General features: G+C 41.5%; 1 protein-coding gene across 2 annotated transcripts in view; it reads left to right on the top strand.

Moving 5' to 3' along the window:
* The window catches only part of LOC115225215 (coiled-coil domain-containing protein 57-like), a 71,636-nt gene that overhangs the window by 35,745 nt on the left and 15,106 nt on the right, over positions 1–20,785 (top strand). For both annotated transcript variants that reach the window (XM_029796156.2, XM_036514091.1), the window contains 4 exons: positions 2,944–3,102; positions 10,210–10,372; positions 12,803–12,937; positions 16,488–16,761. In XM_029796156.2, the coding sequence (XP_029652016.1) occupies positions 2,944–3,102; positions 10,210–10,372; positions 12,803–12,937; positions 16,488–16,761 (731 nt within the window). The remainder of the gene's footprint in view (positions 1–2,943; positions 3,103–10,209; positions 10,373–12,802; positions 12,938–16,487; positions 16,762–20,785) is intronic.

The following is a 20,785-nucleotide window of genomic DNA, read 5'->3' as shown; positions in this document are numbered from 1 at the left end:
TTGGTTAGCAAGTTACTTACCACACAGCCACTCCTGCGCCTATCTGGCTGTCTTTCTACTTATATCATCATCATCATCAACATCATCGTTTAACGTCCGCTTTCCATGCTAGCATGGGTTGGACGGTTCGACCGGGGATCTGGGAAGCCAGGAGGCTGCACCAGGCTCCAGTCTGATCTGGCAGTGTTTCTACAGCTGGGTGCCCTTCCTAACGCCAACCACTCCGTGAGTGTAGTGGGCGCTTTTTACGTGCCACCGGCACAGGTGCCAGACGAGGCTGGCAAATGGCCATGGTCGGATGGTGCTTTTTACGTGCCACCGACACAGGTGCCAGACGGGGCTGGCAAACAGCCATGGTCGGATGGGGCTTTTCACGTGCCACCGGCACAGGTGCCAGACGAGGCTGGCAAACAGCCATGATCGGATGGTGCTTTTTACGTGCCACCAGCACAGGTACCAGACGGGGCTGACAAACAGCCATGATCGGATGGTGCTTTTTATGTGCCACCGGCACAGGTACCAGGCAGGGCTGGCAAACAGCCATGATCGGATGGTGCTTTTTACGTGCCACCGGCACAGGTGCCAGACGAGGCTGGCAAACAGCCATGATCGGATGGTGCTTTTTACGTGCCACCAGCACAGGTACCAGACGGGGCTGGCAACGGCCACGGTCGGATGGTGCTTTTTACGTGCCACTGGCACGGAGGCCAGTCAGGGCAGCGCTGGCTACAGCCACGTTCGGATGGTTTTCTTACGTGCCACCGGCACTGGTATCACAGCTACAATTTCCATTGATGTTGATCAATTACGATTTTGATTTTGATTTTGATTTTCACTTGCCTCAACAGGATATATATATATATATCACGTGATCACATGACCGACCAGACCATCAGGTGTTGCTACACATCGCTGGTCACAATGCGCTTCACATTGTTTTAGCCTTCAAATAACGCCACCCTGCTGGCTAAGCAAGCAGGCCAACAGAAGAAAGAATGAGAGAAAGTTGTGGTGAAAGAGTACAGCAGGGATCGCCACCATCCCCTGCCAGAACCTCGTGGTGCTTTGGGTGTTTTCACTCAATAAACACACACGACTCCCAATCTAGGAATCGAAACCGTGATCCTAGAACTGCGAGTCCGCTACCCTAACCACTGGGCCATGGCGCTCCCCATGGTTGGCGTTAGGAAGGGCATCCAGCTGTAGAAACACTGCCAGATATGACTGGCCTGGTGCAGCCTTCGAGCTTGCCAGACCCCAGTTGAACCGTCCAACCCATGCTAGCATGGAAAGCGGACGTTAAACGATGATGATGATGATGATGATATATATATATATATATATATATATAGAGAGAGAGAGAGAGAGAGAGAGAAAGAGAAAATAGTAAAATAGTAAAAAGTATATATAAATCAACCAAAATTGCAAGGATGATCCGGTTCTTGACTGAAGATTAAAGTCTTCGAATGACCCATCCGTGATTTTTGTATCGTCTATCTGGATGTTTTGCGTTCTTGTCCCATTTTGTATTTTTTATAAATATATATATATATAGATATATATATATATATATATATATATAATATATATATATATATATATATATATATATACATATATATATACATATATATATATCTCTATATAAACGGCAGTTTGTCTGTGCGTTTTCTGTGTGCCTGTTTGCTTGTACCCTCACCCTGACCAGGGCTTTCAACCGATTCTGATGAAACTTGACACACACATAGCCCAATGTCATAATTCAAAACTAACGCAGCGAAAATTTTGAAAAGTTCCCCCAGTTCTGAAAAAAATCGATAAATTCGACATGGGGTCGAGAATCTTACAAACCTGAGCAACACCGGGCGATACTGCTAGTATATATATATAGGAAGGTTGTGAGCTGGCAGAATTATTAGCATCCTGGAAAAAAAATGCTTAGTGGCATTTTGCCTGTCTTTATATTTTGACTTCAAATTCTACCAAGGTTGACTTTACCTTTCATCCTTTCGGGGTTGATAAGATAAGTACCAGTTGTTCACTAGGGGCAATGTAGTTGACTGACTCCCTCCCCTGAGATTGCTGGCCTTCTACCAAACCTTGAAATCATTAAATATATATATATATTTATGTATATATATATATATATATATATCTACAGTGGAGGCGCAATGGCCCAGTGGTTAGGGCAGCGGACTCGCGGTCGTAGGATCGCGGTTTCGATTCCCAGACCGGGCGCTGTGAGTGTTTATTGAGCGAAAACACCTAAAAGCTCCATGAGGCTCCGGAAGGGGATGGTGGTGATCCCTGCTGTACTCTTTCACCACAACTTTCTCTCACTCTTACTTCCTGTTTCTGTTGTACCTGTATTTCTAGGGGCCGGCCTTGTCACTCTCTGTGTCACGCTGAATATCCCCGAGAACTACGTTAAGGGTGCACGTGTCTGTGGAGTGCTCAGCCACTTACACGTTAATTTCACGTGCAGGCTGTTCCGTTGATTCGGATCAACCGGAACCCTCATCGTCGTAACCAACGGAGTGCTTCCACTTATATATATATCTACACAAGGGATTGCTGGAAAGTTCCTGGTTTTAAGGGTACTGCCGAACTGCTAAGTTACGGGGACATATGCGCACCAGCATTGGTTGTCAAGCGATGTTGGGGGACAAACACAGACACACAAACATGTACACACACATACATATATATATATACATATATATGATGGGCTTCTTTCAGTTCCCGTCCACCAAATCCACTCACAATGCTTTGGTCGACCCGAGGCTCTAGTAGAAGACACTTGCCCAGGGTGCCACACAGTGGGACTGAACCCTGAACCATGTGGTTGGTAAATATATATATATATCTGTCTGTCTCTTTGGCTGTCTACCTATCTGTATATCTGTTTGACTATCTATCTATCTATTTATCTCTCTATCTCAGCTTGAAGTCAGAACTAGAACATTCCAGAACCACTGCTAATGCCGACCAAAACAGACGGCTGCAAATGAATGTCGACCGAGAGGTTGAATTAAAGCATTTAAAAGAAGAGAACGCCAAGGCAGCTAGCCATAGGCTGCAACTGGAGAACATCATTTCAAGGTAAAACCCCTAAACTCCCCTACTTAAGGGAGTCAGGGGAACTAACCTCCTTCATTAACTCATTTCTTATGAAATACTAGCAGTATCGCCCGGCGTTGCTCAGGTTTGTAAGGGAAATAACTATATAAGCATTTTTAGAGAGTTACTTCTCTTATATAACCCAAGCAAAAATCATTAAAAATGTGGAAAAATGACGGTAAATTTTTTTTTTAAATCGTAGACTCATCGTAGACACGTGCTAATACCCAGAAGGGCTCGATATGAATCACAACCGGCAAGGCGGCGAGCTGGCAGAATCGTTAGCACGCTGGGTGAAATGCTTAGCGGTATTTCGTCTGCCGTTACGTTCTAAGTTCAAATTCCGCCGAGGTCGACTTTGCCTTTCATCCTTTCGGGGTTGATTAAAAAAGTACCAGTTACGCACTGGGGTCGATATAGTCGACTTAATCCGTTTGTCTGTCATTGTTTGTCCCCTCTGTGTTTAGCCCCTTGTGGGTAGTAAAGAAATAGATATGAATCACAACTATAAGATACCCGCTTTTGGTTAAACTGCACCGCAAAATGTGGGAGTAGTTAGGAATCTAAATCGAAGGGGACAGACACTCACACAACTTTAGTTTTATATATAAAGATATAACTCTAATCATCATCATCATCATTTACATGGCTTTTTATTCGAATTTTCTGATTTATATATTAGGGTGTTAGGTAAGTAATTGAACTTTACCTGAAAGGATATCAAAATAAATGTAAATTATGTTTATCTGAATGGTTTTAATCAAGAATATAATCACCATTATTTTCAACACCTGCAGCCCAATGGGAAGGTAACGTTTTTTTTTTTTATGCCACATTCAAAGAAATAGGTTTCTTTTTCCTGAAAAATGTCTGAAGGACTATTTCCAACTTGCTCTATGTTTCTGAATGTTTTGCCTCTTATAAAATGTTCCAGCACTGTTAATGGCCACAACTACAATTTCTATTTGATTTTGATTGTGATTAGATTTGGTTTTGATTTACTTGACTCAGTAAGTCTCCTCATATATATGTATATGTATATATATATATATATATGTATATGTATATATATATATATATATATATATATTCATTTATTCATATATATATATATATATATATATATATATACATATATATATCGGGCCAGCATACTAGCCAAATCGACTACATCCTTGCCAGAAAAGGGAAAGATGGCTGCTTATAAATGCCAAAACCTTCCCAGGTGAAGAATGTACCCCACAACATAGACTGGTAGTCAGTGACTTTAGGATCAGGACTAAGAGGACGACTAGAAGACGACCAACATGGAGAAGAAGGGTATGGAAGCTTAAAGACCCTGCAAATGGACAGAGATTTAGAGACATGTTACTTGAAGCCTTTGACAAAATAGAAGGGGGTATAGCTACACCTGGGGTAGAAGACAACTGGACGCTTCTAAGGGACAACCTGCTGAAAGCCACTGACCAGATCTGTGGCTGGTGCAAGGTCCCCTCAAGACTCAAAATAACGTGGTGGTGGAACAATATTGTTGATAGGGCTATTAGACAAAAGAAACAGGCTTGGAAGGACTGGAAGAACGGTGGTAGCAGGGAAGTGTATCAGACTGCAAGAAGGGAAATTAGGAGGCAGGTGTATTTAGCCAGAGGGGAGGCAGATAAGAAAAAATTTGCCAATGTCCTGCGCCGTGAGGATGAAAGACTTGAGGTATTTCGTATTGCAAGACAGTGTGTGAGAGAGAATCGTGACGTGGTAGGAGAGAAATGTGTTCGCATGGATGACAGCTCACTTGCGCTAAATGAGGATGCAAAGAGAGAGGTTTGGAGATGCCACTATGAAAGGTTGCTGAATAAAGAAAATGAATGGGATGAAGAGAGTCTGCCGAATGTCGACCCAACAGAGGGACCAGCCATCCGAGTTGACAATTCTTTGATAGTTAAAGCAATTAGAAGCATGAAGACAGGGAAAGCCCCAGGCCCATCAGGAATTACTGCAGAGATGCTCAAAATATCTGGTAGTGTTGGCTATAGCCTAGTCACCCGTATAGTAAACCAGGTGATACACGAAGGAGTCATACCCAATGACTGGTGTAGCAGCATAATAGTTAACTGCTACAAAGGTAAAGGTGACACCCTAGATACAAATAATTACAGAGGTATCAAGCTGTTGGATCAGGTAATGAAGGTCACGGAGAAGGTTATAGCCCAACTAATTAGAGAGAGAGTTAGCTTAGATGAGATACAGTTTGGGTTCGTGCCAGGGAAAAGTACTACTGATGCTATATTCCTGGTAAGACAGCTGCAGGAGAAATACCTAGCCAAAGACAAGCCCCTATACCTGGCTTTTGTTGATATGGAGAAAGCCTTCGACAGGGTCCCCCGATCCCTTATCTGGTGGTCAATGAGGAAACTAGGGATAGATGAATGGTTAGTGAGAGCTGTACGAGTTATGTACAGAGACGCTGCTAGTAAGTTGAAGGTTGGCATCGAGTACAGTGAAGAATTCCAGGTAGAGGTTGGGGTCCACCAAGGTTCAGTCCTCAGTCCCCTCCTATTTATCATAGTCCTCCAGGCAATAACGGAGGAATTCAAGACAGGATGCCCCTGGGAGCTCCTCTATGCTGATGACATTGCTCTAATTGCTGAGTCTCTATCAGAACTGGAGGAAAAGTTTCAGGTGTGGAAGCAAGGTTTAGAATCGAAGGGCCTTAGAATCAACCTAGCCAAAACCAAAGTCCTAATAAGTAGGAAGGTAGACCAATCACAAACGCCTTCAGGTAGATGGCCCTGCTCGATCTGTAGAAAAGGTGTAGGTAGAAACTCTATAAGATGCACCAAATGTAAGCTGTGGACACATAAGAGGTGCAGCAATGTCAAAGGAAGGCTAACTAGGAAGATAATTTTTGTATGTGGCAGATGCTCAGGAGCAATAAACTCTGAAAATATGCAGAGACCAACTTCTACCACGTTCCAGGGAGAAAAGCTAGAAGTAGTCGATAGCTTCCGCTACCTAGGTGACCAAGTCAGTAGCAGGGGCGGGTGTGCTGAAAGTGTAACTGCTAGAGTAAGAATAGCCTGGGCAAAGTTTAGAGAGCTCTTACCCCTGCTGGTGACAAAAGGCCTCTTGCTCAAAGTAAAAGGCAGACTGTATGATGCATGTGTACCTACAGCCATGCTACATGGTAGTGAAACCTGGGCTGTGACTGCTGAGGATTTGCGTAAGCTCGCAAGAAATGAAGCTAGTATGCTCCGATGGATGTGTAATGTCAGTGTTCATAATCGTCAGAGTGTAAGTACCTTGAGAGAAAAGTTGGACCTAAGAAGCATCAGTTGTTGTGTGCAAGAGAGACGTTTGCGCTGGTATGGTCATGTGACAAGAATGGCTGAAGATAGTTGTGTGCGAAAGTGCCACACACTGGCAGTTGAGGGAACCTGTGGAAGAGGTAGACCCAGGAAAACCTGGGACGAGGTGGTGAGGCATGACCTTCGAACTTTAGGTCTCACCAAGGAAATGACAAGAGAACGGGATCTATGGAAGTATGCTGTGCATGAGAAGACCCGGCAAGACCAGTGAGAACAGTCAAAATCAAAATCAAACCAAATCAAATCAGATATCAGAAAGCAGAACCAAAATTGAGGTCGATCAACATCAGTGGAAATTGCAGCTCTGGTTAAGTGAACCATCCGATCGTGGCCATTGCTGGTGCCGCCCCATCTGGCCTCCGTGCCGGTGGCACGTAAAAGCACCATCCATTCGTGTCCGTTGCCAGCCTCACCTGGCCCCCGTGCCGGTGGCACGTAAAAGCACCATCCGTTCATGTCCGTTGCCAACCTCACCTGGCCCCCGTGCCAGTGGCATGTAAAAGCACCATCCGTTCATGTCCGTTGCCAGCCTCACCTGGCACGTAAAAGCACCATCCGTTCGTGGCTGTTTGCCAGCTCCGTCTGGCACCTGTGCGGGTGGCACGTAAAAAGCACCCACTACACTCACGGAGTCGTTGGCGTTAGGAAGGGCATCCAGCCATAGAAACACTGCCAGATCAGACTGGGCCTGATGTGGCCTTCCGGCTTCACAGACCCCAGCTGAACCGTCCAACCCATGCTAGCATGGAAAGTGGACGCTAAATGATGATGATGATGATGATGATGATATATATATATAAATATATATATGCACACAACGTTTGTGTGTGTGTGTGTGTACATATATAAATATATATGCATGTATATATGTGTGTTTATGGAGAGAGAAACAAAGAGAAAGCGACCTAGTACCCGATATATATATATATGCTGTAAATCCTCGAGCATAATACGCAGGGGATTTTTAGGGGGCTGTACCACTGAAAAACCTAAACCTTGTGTATAATACGCACCCCTTCTCTAACTTGAGTCAATAAGGTCTATATAACATCCTTGGTTTGTAAAAATGTATACGGTAACGTCTTTCATTATTATTGTATATATAACATAATGCAAACGTGTAGCTTTTTTGTGCATTTTGTTTGCAGAAAATAAAGAAATAACAGTAATAACGTTTAATAAATGTTGCTTACTGCAAGTTATGGATGATTCTTTTATGACTTCATTACTTTCAGGCTTAGCTTAAGGTATTTTCGCACCCGACATCACAAAAAAATGTGTCTGAATAAACATTGCCGGACAGCAAATAGAGACTCAGACATTGCTTACAAGATAAATCTCATTTTTAATCTCGTATATAGTACGCACTAGGGATTTTGACCTTTAAATTTTGGGGGAAAAGTGTGGATTATACTCGACAAGTTACAATGTGTATATATATATTTTTTTTTCGTAATGAGATAAAAAACACCAAGGCTGAGTAGATTTTAGAACATTTATAGATAGAAGGTCTTACAGCTGTTTCCAGGATATTTATTATATCCCTTCATCGGAGACGGTGTAAGAAAATGGTTAAGTCATAGTTAATTTAGATAGGATACAAAATAGAGAGTGAGGTGGAGGAAAGAAAATTGATGTGAGATATGAAGCGATATTGAATTTGTAGATCCATTTTTTTAGGCAAAATGGTATACATGTAAGATTCCATATAAAAGGGATGACCTGTAAGTGGACATCCATTATGCTAGAAGAAGATCCGCTATGGTCTTACCACTGAGAAAGGAATGTTCTTAAGAAAAACTTAGAAAACACCAAAATGTGAGCGAGCAAGACAAATGAAAAGATACAAAATATAGATTAATCAGAAACCATGGTTTCGTTGTTAATGCTTCCATAATCATTTACGTAATCATCCGCAAAACTCATCAGTGCGATCGTCTTAGCAACCATAATTTGCAGAACTATACACCAGACGTCTGCATGAGATTGAACATGTATACAGTTCTACTGATTACAATTGGAGTCACTTTTCAAAAGCCTTAGCTTTGGTACACTAAACTACCGTAAATATTTCTGCAGAAAATAATTCTCTGCAGTGAATTTTGCTGGTTAGAGAACATAGCTATTTAAATTTAAATTTAAAATAACATTCAATTTTTCACCCTTATTATTTTAAACTTTTATATATATATATATGTGGAGGCACAATGGCCCAGTGGTTAGGGCAGCGGACTCGCGGTCGGAGGGTCGCGGTTTCGATTCCCAGACCGGGTGTTGTGTGTGTTTATTGAGCAAAAACACCTAAAAGCTCCACGAGGTTCCGGCAGGGGGTGGTGATCCCTGCTGTACTCATTCACCACTCTTTCTCCCACTCTTTCTTCTGTTGGCCTGCTCGCTTAGCCAGCGGGGTGGCATCGTTCGAAGGCTAAAACAATGCGAACGCATTGTGACCAGCGATGTGTAGCAACATCTGATGGTCTGGTCGGTCACGTGATCACGTCATATATATATGTGTGTGTGTGTGTGTGTGTGTGTGTGTGTGTGCATGCGTGTATGTGTGCATATATAGACATGTGCGTATATAGGCATGTGTGTGTGTGCGTGCATAAGGGTATGTGCGTATATAGACGTGGTTTACTCTTTGCATACTCCCTTATGCTTTTTTCTGTATCGTTACCCTTAACCCCGTTTTTTCTTGTGCTTGTGCGTATATAGACGTGCACTCGTGTGTATGTGTGGATTTGTATGTATATGCATACACATTTGGTGATGGATGAGAATGGGAATGTGTACGTTTTCAAGTGAGTGTGAATAAATGTATAGCTTTAGGCGCATGCACCTGGGTGTGCGGGCGCACATGTGTAGGTATGAATAGGCGCGCTTACGCGAATACTATGAGCTTTTTACCCCCTTACTTTACTCCCTCCCCTCACTTAGCGGTCATTCGAATAACTCTTTTGTCGTAATAAGGTCAACCACACAGTAATTTTCCTTTGTATAACGGTCATTCATAGCATTTTTCTGATGGTCGGATAACTTAAGAGATGGCAGTGTGGATTTCCACCTCTGCATCCGAAACTCGGAGTTTTATCATGGCTACCGAATAATTGTAACATATTACATTTACAGATAAATTCCTCTATTTACATAATATTGAGGTCTCTCTCAATCTTTTGTTGTCTTACCATTTTTATCAATATATTATATATATATATATATATATATATATATATATATATATATATATATATATATATATATATATTTATATATATATATGAATAAATGAAAGAATGGAGTCGAACGAAGATGTTAACAAAATTCCTTTACTCTCGACACATGTTTCGAAGATAGCATACTTTTATTCCGAAGGAATAAAGGATGCATTATGCAATCTTCTCATCAGGAAAGATAAGGAACCTCTCTCAGCCACAAGACGAACAAAAAGTTTTGAAGATTGCCTACTCCATGCTAGGATAATTCATTCACCTACTTAAATATATATATATATATATATATATATATATATATAGAGAGAGAGAGAGAGAGAGAGAGAGACAGACAGACAGAGAAAGAGATAGTAGAGTATATAGTTGCTATTTCTTGTAAATCAAACGTCTACATAACAGCCCCTTGTATATACTATGCATCTATTTACTGATGGCTATCCTTGTAATCTTCCGTCTGAAACCCCTTAATGTGTTCATCTTCATTTCTCTGCAACCAGATACAAGAAGGACCTTGAATCTGCCCTTGAACGAGAAGGCTCCTGCCAACGTAAGGTGAACCAGCTGTCCCTTGAGTGGCAGAAGAGAGTGGACGAGGTTAAAAGGGCTGACTTTCAACAATCTGAATCCTTTATCGAGAAACTTAGCAAGTCCCGTGATAAGGTAATTCATACATTTGTATTTATTGTCAAAAGTGGCCCCTTGCTCTGCTCCCTTAACACTTTGCCTGCCATGGGAGTCAATAGTGATTTCCTCTGGAATCACAGTTGACTCCCCACACTGTATTCTTAATATGGCTTAGGAGTCACTGGTGACTCTGCAGACTATATTCTTAACACACCATGAGAGTCACTGGTGACTCTGCATGTCATATTCTTAACATACCATTGGAGTCAACGATGATTCCTCACACTATATTCTTAACATACCATTGAAGTCACTGGTGACTCCCCATGCTATATACTTAACACACCATGAGAGTCACTGGTGACTCTGCATGTCATATTCTTAACATACCATTGGAGTCAACGATGATTCCTCACACTATATTCTTAACATACCATTGAAGTCACTGGTGACTCCCCATGCTATATACTTAACACACCATAGGAGTCACCAGTGACTCCCCATGCTATATTCTTAATATACCATGGGAGTCACCATTGACTCCCTACACTATAGACTTAACACACCATGGGAGTCACCATTGACTCTCCACATTATATTCTTTACATACCATAGGAGTCACTGTCGACTCCCTACACTATATCCTTAACATACTATGGCACTTGCCATTGACTCCCTACACTATATACTTAACACACCATAGGAGTCACCAGTGACTCCCCGTGCTATCTTCTTAACATACCATAGAAATCACCTGTGCTTTCCCACACTATATACTTAACACACCATGGGAGTCACTGTTGACATCCCCCATGCTATATTCTTAACACACCATGATAGTCACCATTGACTCTCCACATTATATTCTTCACGTACCATAGGAGTCACTGTCGACTCCCTACACTATATCCTTAATATACCATGGAAGTCACTTGTGACTCCCTACACTATATACTTAACACATCATAGGAGTCACCAGTGACTCCCCATGCTATATTCTTAACACACCATAGGAGTCACCAGTGACTCCCTACACTATATTCTTAACACACACCATAGAAATCACCTGAGCCTTCCTACACTATTTACTTAACACACCATGGGAGTCACTGTTGACACCCCACGTGCTATATTCTTAACACACCATGGGAGTCACCATTGACTCTCCACATTATATTCTTCACATACCATAGGAGTCAGTGTCAACTCCCTACACTATATACTTAACATACCATAGGAGTCACCAGTGACTCCCAGTGCTATATTCTTTACACACCATGGGATGCAATGGTGACTCCCCACACTATATTCCTAAACTACCATGGGAGTCACCAGTAACTCCTCATGGTATATTCTTTATATGCCATGTGTATTTCAACAGAAATATGGTTACAAAACTGTTAAAATCCAACTATTTCACAACTTCAAACATTTCCTTTTCCTAAAATAAAAAAAACATAAATGCACCCTTTTTAAAGCCTAGCCAGGCTCATGGGCCCAGTTCCCCGGTTTCTGTGGTGTATGTGTTCCCCCCAGCTGGACGGGACGCCAGTCCATTGCAGTGTTACTCAAGAAACAAGAAGAAAGAGTGAGAGAAAGTTGTGGCGAAAGAGTACAACAGGGGTCACCACCACCCCCTGCTTGAGCCTCGTGGAGCTTTATGTGTTTTCACTCAATAAACACACACAACGCCCGGTCTGGGAATTGAAACCGCGATCCTCCGACCGCGAGTCTGCTGCCCTAACCACTGGGCCATTGCGCCTCCACACTTTTCCTAAAATATCCCTTCTTAATGACCCCCATTCCTCTTCCTAGTTCAAAATTCTCTCCAAATCTTAAACTTGCCCCAGTCCCATTTTACAAGCCCAATATGCCACAGATCCCTTAAATATCCAAATACCAAGTATTCAGTCAACTGTTCATGACACTTCTTTCAATAAATTTCCAGGCGCGGGAGTGGCTGTGTGGTAAGTAGCTTGTTTACGAACCACATGGTTCTGGGTTCAGTCCCACTGCATGGCACCTTGGGCATGTGTCTTCTACTATAATAGCCTCAGGCCGACTAAAGCCTTGTGAGTGGATTTGGTAGACGGAAACTGAAAGAATCCCATCGTATATATGTATTTATTTTTATTTATTTTATTTTATCTAGTTTCAGCTCACAAACTGTGGCCATGCTGGGGCACCGCCATATATATATATATATATGTGTGTATGTTTGTCCCCCCCAACATCGCTTGACAACCAATGCTGGTGTGTTTGCACCCTGTAACCTAGCGGTTCAGCAAAAGAGACCGATAGAATAAGTACTAGGCTTACAAAGAATAAGTCCTGGGATCGATTTGCTCGACTAAAGGCGATGCTCCAGCATGGCCGCAGTCAAATAACTGAAACGAGTAAAAAAGTAAAAAAAAAAGGGGTGTTGTTTTGTTCATATTTTTGCCATTTTCCTTGTCTCATTCCCAGGCTTTGGCTACAGTAAAAGAGTTTCAGTACCAACTGGAAGAGAGAAATCACATTATAAAGGCTTTAGGGGCTGATAGGGAAGAGCTCCTCCAAATCTTGTTGTTGCATGGAATACACCTGCCCGAGAACTCAACGGTATTTTATGTATAACCCATCTCACTCGCTAACTTTCTCATCTTTTTCTATTCTCTGTCTCTCTATATAAATATCTTTCTCTATCCATCTCTTGCACTATATCTCTCTTTCACTCCATCTATTTCTCTATATATAGAGAGAATACCAAACGAGTTTTCTATGGGTACCGTATTTATTACAACTTGTGGCTTGTAAACGTATCTAACTCGCTTTCGCTCGTTAGATACGTTTACAAGCCACTCGTTGTAATAAATACGGTATCCATAGGGAATGAGTTTGGTATTTTATTTATTACACACGAATAGACGACCATATTTTATTAACCCAATAACTAAATTCTTCACATTTAGTTGTAACTTATGAATGACAAAAGTAGTGCCGTCATCGTGACCTCGGGTCATCACCATGAATTGACCAATCAGAAGCAGCGCTGACACCGTGACCTCGGGTCATGACCATGAATTGACCAATCAGAAGCAGCGCTCGCAGTATCTGACATATGATAGATACTAAAAATATCTCAAAGTGTTCTCACTCACATGTGTGTAATAAATTATGTAATGGAACTCGCATGAAAGGGCAAAGACTTCATGAACATTGTGTGGAGGCATCATTGGGAACAGGCCCCAACAGAGGTTGTACAGTTCTAATTCCCAGATTTAAAATTAGCCCAAGTGATGCAAATATTCCATTCACACTAAACAGACTTCAGGAGAGAGAAAAAGAGGATAAGGTGAAGAGTGAGATAGAAAGTGGGAGAACAAAAAAGAGGGAGAGAGAAGTGTCCATGATGTGAGGTTGGGGGAACATAATATCTATTACGTGGTTAAAAAAGCTAGTTGAAGGTAGAGGAGGAGAGTTAAGAGTATAATGTTAGCAGAGGTGTGATGTTCTGATGGTGAGGTTAAAGAAAGGCAAAGTGAGAGTGAGAGGGAGAGAGAGGGGGAGAAAGAGAGAGGAGGAAGGGAGAGGGGGAGAGAGAGAAGATACTGGTGGTGGTGATGGTGATTCGATAGTGAAAAGAGTATTTTTTTTAATTGAACTAATTTTTGTATACCACCTATCACTGAAATATTCATGCTTATTTATGTGGCAGTTATATAAAGACCCCCTTCGGTCATGAATGACCATGGGATTGCACCTAGAAAGTTACCCCCCTAGACACAAGTTCGGGCAAGGTTGTTTATGGAAGACCAGCAGTCGCCCATGCATACCAGCCTCCCCCTCTCCACGCCACCAGTGTTATCCAAGGGAAAGACAAAGGTGATATAGCTTGGCACCAGTGACGTCGCAACTCATTTCTACAGCTGAGTGAACTGGAGCAACGTGAAATAAATTGCCTTGCTCAAGAACACAACACCCAGCCCGGTCCGGGATTCGAGCTCACAACCTCACGATCGTAAGCTCGACGCTCTAACCACTGAGCCATGCGCCTTCAGTTATATACAGTTTAACTAAAGGTTGTATCATATGTACAGAGTGTTCTTTTGTTTATGGGGGAAATGGAAAAATAAGAGTGAATATTTATTTTATGAGTGTTGTGTATTAAGTCTATAAAATTGGGCATAAAGTATATAAAGTGCATTAAGTAATCATCGCATTCCAATTTCTTTCACTTTTCAATGAGTAGCAGATGGATGGATGGAAGCACTCCATCGGTTACGACGACGAGGGTTCCGGTTGATCCGAATCAACGGAACAGCCTGCTCGTGAAATTAACGTGTAAGTGGCTGAGCACTCCACAGACATGTGTACCCTTAACGTAGTTCTCGGGGATATTCAGCGTGACACAGAGAGTGACAAGGCCGGCCCTTTGAAAATACAGGTACAACAGAAACAGGAAGTAAGAGTGAGAGAAAGTTGTGGTGAAAGAGTACAGCAGAGATCACCACCATCCCCTGCCGGAGCCTCGTGGAGCTTTAGGTGTTTTCGCTCAATAAACACTCACAACGCCTGGTCTGGGAATTGAAACCGCGATCCTATGACCGCGAGTCTGCTGCCCTAACTACTGGGCCATTGCGCCTCCACAGTAGCAGATGAGAGACTATCTTTCTATACAGACACAACACAAGTTAGGCTTTCAGGTTTTTTGGATAAAGTTTTCAGAAATAACCCCATAGGGTTATCATTAATTCCATGAAATATTCACAGGTCCCGCTAGTTATTATTGTCATTATTATTATCATTATTATTATTGAGTGAGAGAGCAGTGCATGCCATCAAAGTGAAATATACGAAGCCCAGTATACCCATCGTGACTACCCGTCTGATAAAGGTGCACCAGGCACATGCATCACAACCATATGTGCGCGACATGGTGATCTCATATCAAGATAAACAGCACATGACCTTGCAGGTGGGGCCCAGTTAGGATTTTCTTCTGGTTGAGTAACCCATCCTGCTCAAAAGGTCCCTGAATAAGGGTTGTTTAAGGATGTTGAACGAACCACCCATGTTTTCAGAGGTGAATTATTCAAACCCCAAAGAATCCCTCTCAACACATGGCTATGATGCTCCCCCACTACTTCTGCTTGTGATCAGAGATGCACATATCATCAGCCATTAAGGGACATGCTCAACTGGTTAAGGTCAAACAACTGACCAGCAAATCTGTGGTATTGAGCAGAATATTTGCTGTAGCCCATCTTTTATACCAAGACAAAACAATGTACATGATAACACTTCCAATCAGTTAAGATCAGAAGCCATGAGAGCCACTGCCTGTTATCATTATTATTATTATTCAATAGTTTTATTTTTATAGCGTGCTTTCACTTCACTACTGAGTGCAGCTCTGTGTGCCTCGGGTATGTGCTCTGGTTTGTTGTGATGCTCTGATGGTTACTATTTTGAGAGTGTTTTCCGTAGGATGTGTGCAGTGCCTAGTAGTGCAATTTTCTGTATGTTATATATATTTGTTATGTATTTGTCTGAATATTTTTTATCCTGTCAAGAAAGTAACACTATGTGTCTCAGACCTTACTCACTCTGTTGGTAAACACACCTCATTCTATATTTTATTCTATCATTTGAGCGTGATCGTTATCATGTCACCTTAATAGCACTTGTGCTGGTGGCACATGAAACATTTTGTGCTGGTGGAACGTGAAACATTCGAGTGAGGTCGTCTCCAGTGCCGCTGGACTGGCTCCTGTGCAGGTGGCACATAAAAAGCACCATTTGGGCGTGACCGTTGCCAGTACCACCACACTGGCCTTCGTGCCGGTGGCACGTAAAAGCACCCTCTACACTCTCAGAGTAGTTGGCATTAGGAAGGGCATCCAGCTGTAGAAACTCTGCCAGATCAGATTGGAGCCTGGTGCAGCCATCTGGTTCGCCAGCCCTCAGTCTAATCGTCCAACCCATGCCAGCATGGAAAGCAGACATTAACTGATGATGATGATACCTTATGCGCCTGCTATGATAGGAATTGTTTGTTTTTAGATTCCACATTATTATTATTATTATTATTATTATTATTATTATTATTATTATTATTATCGTTGCCACTATTTTTATCATCCTCACCTTCATTATTATATTCTTACAGTTGCATCATCCATGTAGAACAGAACATGACATCATGGTTGGTGGTGATAGTGGTGGCGGTGGCGGTCACACGGAAGAGATGATGACACAGCTGCAGGAAGAGAACCGCGAGCTGCGGACTGTCGTGACCGCTATGCGGGAACAGATGTCCGAACTAGAAAGGAACCCCATTGTAAAGCACAACACAGACTGTCGGTACTACACTGCTGCCCCCTCTGGAGTTGATAACAACAACAACAACTACAGCAGCAATACCAGTCATCCTGTTTCCAATGGTAACAACAAATTTTTTATTTAACCCTTTCATTACCAACCCAGCTGAAACCGTCTCTGGCTTTGTAGTACAAATGTCTTGTTTTTATAAGTTTTGAATTAAAATCTTCCACTAAAGCTTAGTCACAATTTATGTTCCTAACACTAGCTTAATGATAACTAAGTTATTTTACTAAATTCTTTGTAATATTTAAAATTAATTAAAAGAAACACAGAGCATCTCGACAGAAATATGGTAACAAAAGGCTTAAAATATATAATAGAGAAACAATTCTTAACTCTTTTGATACGAACCCAGCCGAAACTGCCTCTGGCTCTGTAGTACAAATGTTTTGTTTTCAAAAGTTCTGAATTAAAATCTTCCACCAAACCTTAGTCACAATTTATGTTCCTAACACTAGCTTAATGATAACTAAGTTATTTTACTAAATTCTTAATTATATTTAAAATTAATTGAAAGAAACACAGAGCATCTCGACAGAAATATGGTAACAAAAGGCTTAAAATATATAATAGAGAAACAATTCTTAACTCTTTTGATACGAACCCAGCCGAAACTGCCTCTGGCTCTGTAGTACAAATGTTTTGTTTTCAAAAGTTCTGAATTAAAATCTTCCACCAAACCTTGGTCACAATTTATGTTCCTAACACTAGCTTAATGATAACTAAGTTATTTTACTAAATTCTTTGTTATATTTAAGGTAATTGAAAGAAACACAGAGCATCTCAAAATAAATACAGTAACTTAGGCGCAGGAGTGGCTGTGTGGTAAGTAGCTTGCTAACCAACGACATGGTTCCGGGTTCAATCCCACTGCGTGGCATCTTGGGCAAGTGTCTTCTGCTATAGCCCCGGGCCGACCAATGCCTTGTGAGTGGATTTGGTAGACGGAAACTGAAAGAAGCCTGTCGTATATATGTGTATATATATATATATATGTATGTGTGTGTGTCTGTGTTTGTTCCCCTAGCATTGCTTGACAACCGATGCTGGTGTGTTTACGTCCCCGTCACTTAGCGGTTCGGCAAAAAGAGACCGATGGAGTAAGTACTGGGCTTACAAAAAGAATGAGTCCCGGGGTCGAGTTGCTCGACTGGAGGCGGTGCTCCAGCATGGCCGCGGTCAAATGACTGAAACAAGTAAAGAGTAAGAGTAAGGAAAGGGTTAACTCCTAGACTGAGATGTGGCTCTGTGGTTAAGAAGTTTGCTTCCTAACCACATGGTTCTGGGTTCAGTCCCACTGTGCAGCACCTTGGGCAAGAGTCTTCTACTAAAGCCTTGTGAGTGGATTTGTAGACAGAAATAGAAAGAAGGACAGTAATCTTATATAATCTTATAAACTGACAAGATGAGTTGGGTTTAACCCTAGGCGCCGGGAGAGAGCCACTGATGAGCATTAATAAAAATGCGAAATCACTGGTGATCTGGCTGTACCCAGATGATGTAGGTGGTTTGCCACCCTTTTCAGTCATTAAGATAAATGCTTTCTTGTGGATATCAGTTGTTTTGACTCTTATTTCTAGCAGTACTGGTTTAGGGTTTGAGTTAAGGTTTAGAGCTGGGTTTTAGGCATCAATGTCTCTGTGGTTTTTGATTGGATAAAATTACCTAAAATTTGCAAACTTTAAAAGCTATTAACTTTTTATTTTTCAATTTATGGCAAAAATGAATTTCATTTCCATAATTAGCTCAGAAAACTACATCAATGTACCAATTTTGAAATCAAGTGGAACAAAATTGAAGGAATTGAAAGGTGAAAGCCAAATAGAAAAGGGCCAAAAGTAGGATGTCTGTATTACAAAAAAGAAAAACCAAATAAGTTAAAATCAGAAAACAGCACAGCTCCCATGACTTTAGGGAACATTTTTTCATGCTGAGAGTTGCTGAAGCATGGAACAAACCGCAAGCATGTATCATACATTGTTCGCTTTCCAGACATTTGTACATTACTGCATATGCTTTATATGCACTTTTGACAAGTTGTGGTGCACCTGAGCACTGTATACAATAATTTCATTATTATTATTATTTAAAAACTCCACCTGTTTAACACCCGTGGACATGTTTACAAAGTCAGAAAACAGCACAGCTCCCATGACTTTCGGAAACATTTTTTCACACTAAGAGTTGCTGAAGCATGGAACAAACTGCCGGCATCAGTTGTTAGTTGTTGGAGCACTGCATCCTTCAGAAATTCCATGCTTTCTGAGATTCGCCAACACTACACTTGATTTTCTCCCCTCCATACATACGCAAGCATGTATCTGACTCATACACTGTTCGCTTTCCAGACATTTGTACATTACTGCATATACTTTATATGCACTTTTGACAAGTTGTGGTGCACCTGAGCACTGTATACAATAATTTCATTATTATTATTATTGAGTGAGAGAGCAGTTCTTGCCATCAAAGTGACACTGGGGTAAAATATAGTGTTGTGGTTCGGCTGGTACAGTATTTCTTGACTTACTTTGCTGAGAGTGGAGTCTGGAAGTCTGGAATAAAAAGTTATAACCCTTTGTTTACGGAAGAGTAATGGCTTTTGGAGGGACCTTTGGCCTTTCGCCGGTCAAGAAGGGGCCGAGGAAGATAGAGTAAGGAAGAATCTAGTGACAGTGAAGAAGAGGAAGAAGAAAGTAGTGAGAAAGACAGATTAAGGAATCTGAGAACTAGGAGGGAGAATGACAGTGACAGCGTCGATAAAGATAGGCAGATAGGGCTGAGAGCAGATAGAGAGAGTATTAGCAGTGCTAAGACAGATTGAGGGTGTGAGAGAGCAAGAGGTTTTGGGCAGTCGGTTTTTGGAAGTCAAAGCGAGTGGTTGGGATTTTAGGAGCGAGGATTTGGGAATTCGGGGCAAGAGTTTGGCAAGTTGGAGCTAGCAGTACTGGGAGAGATGAGGTGCAATATGAGGCGTTGGCTAATGTAAGGTACGTGAATTGTGTATTGATATGTGAAGAAAAAGAAGGAAAAGGAATCAATGTATCGAAATGTTGAAAAGAAATGAGACAGTAAAAAGGAATTTAATGAACAATGTGAATTGAGTAAAGGACTTGTTGATGTATCGATTATCGAGTTGTGGTATTTATGTTCAGAATTGTGCTGATACATGTTACAAAAGAAAGTAGAAAAAGACTTTAAAGAACTGTGAACGTTATTTGTTTAATTGGATTTGAACATTGATTTGTAACGTGAATTATTTGTATAATGAACATTGACCTGTTAGGCCTTTAATGTCCTTTGAAATGCTGTTGTTATTGAACTTGATGTGTTGTTACCGGACGGTTATATTGTATCTGCATGTTGTTAAATGCTTTGATCTGTGGTATACCTGTATGATGTATTGAGTTGTTACTTGCATGTCCTCTTTTAAATGTACCTGATATGTATTTGATGTTGTAACAATTGATTGTCATATAAACTAGTTGTTAAATGTAAGCCAGTTGTGCCTTGCCTCTTTGTGTCTCTCTCGATTGCCTCTGTGCTGCTGCTGCTGTTGTTGTTGTATCTCTCTCTCCTCTCCGACGAGTTTCCGTGGCAAAAACATTCGCTGCATCGAACGGGCCTGTGTGAGGGATTCTGTAACAGTTCGAATCGGAGGTCCCCCCTCCTCGTAACAATACGAAGCCCAATATACCCATCATGACTACCCATCTGATAAGGGTACACCAGGCACATGCATCACAACCATATGTGCGCGACATGGTGATCTCATATCAAAATAAACAGCACATGACCTTGCCGGTGGGGCCCAGTTAGGATTTTCTTCAGGTTGAGTAGCCCATCCCGCTCAAAAGGTCCCTGAATAAGGGTTGTTTAAGGATTTTGAAAGAACCACCCATGTTTCCAGAGGTAAATTATTCAAACCCCAAAGAATCCCTCTCAACACATGGCTATGATGCTCCCCCACTACTTCTGCTTGTGGTCAGAGATGCACATATCGTCAGCCACTAATGGACATGCTTATTATTATTATTATTAATATTATTATCATTATTATTATTATTATTATTATTATTATTA

This window comes from Octopus sinensis, linkage group LG27 (assembly GCF_006345805.1).
Source record: "Octopus sinensis linkage group LG27, ASM634580v1, whole genome shotgun sequence".
Classification (NCBI taxonomy): Eukaryota; Metazoa; Mollusca; class Cephalopoda; order Octopoda; family Octopodidae; genus Octopus; species Octopus sinensis.
The sequence above is the reverse complement of the archived record's forward strand: the minus strand, read 5'-3'. Positions and strand labels throughout refer to the sequence as shown.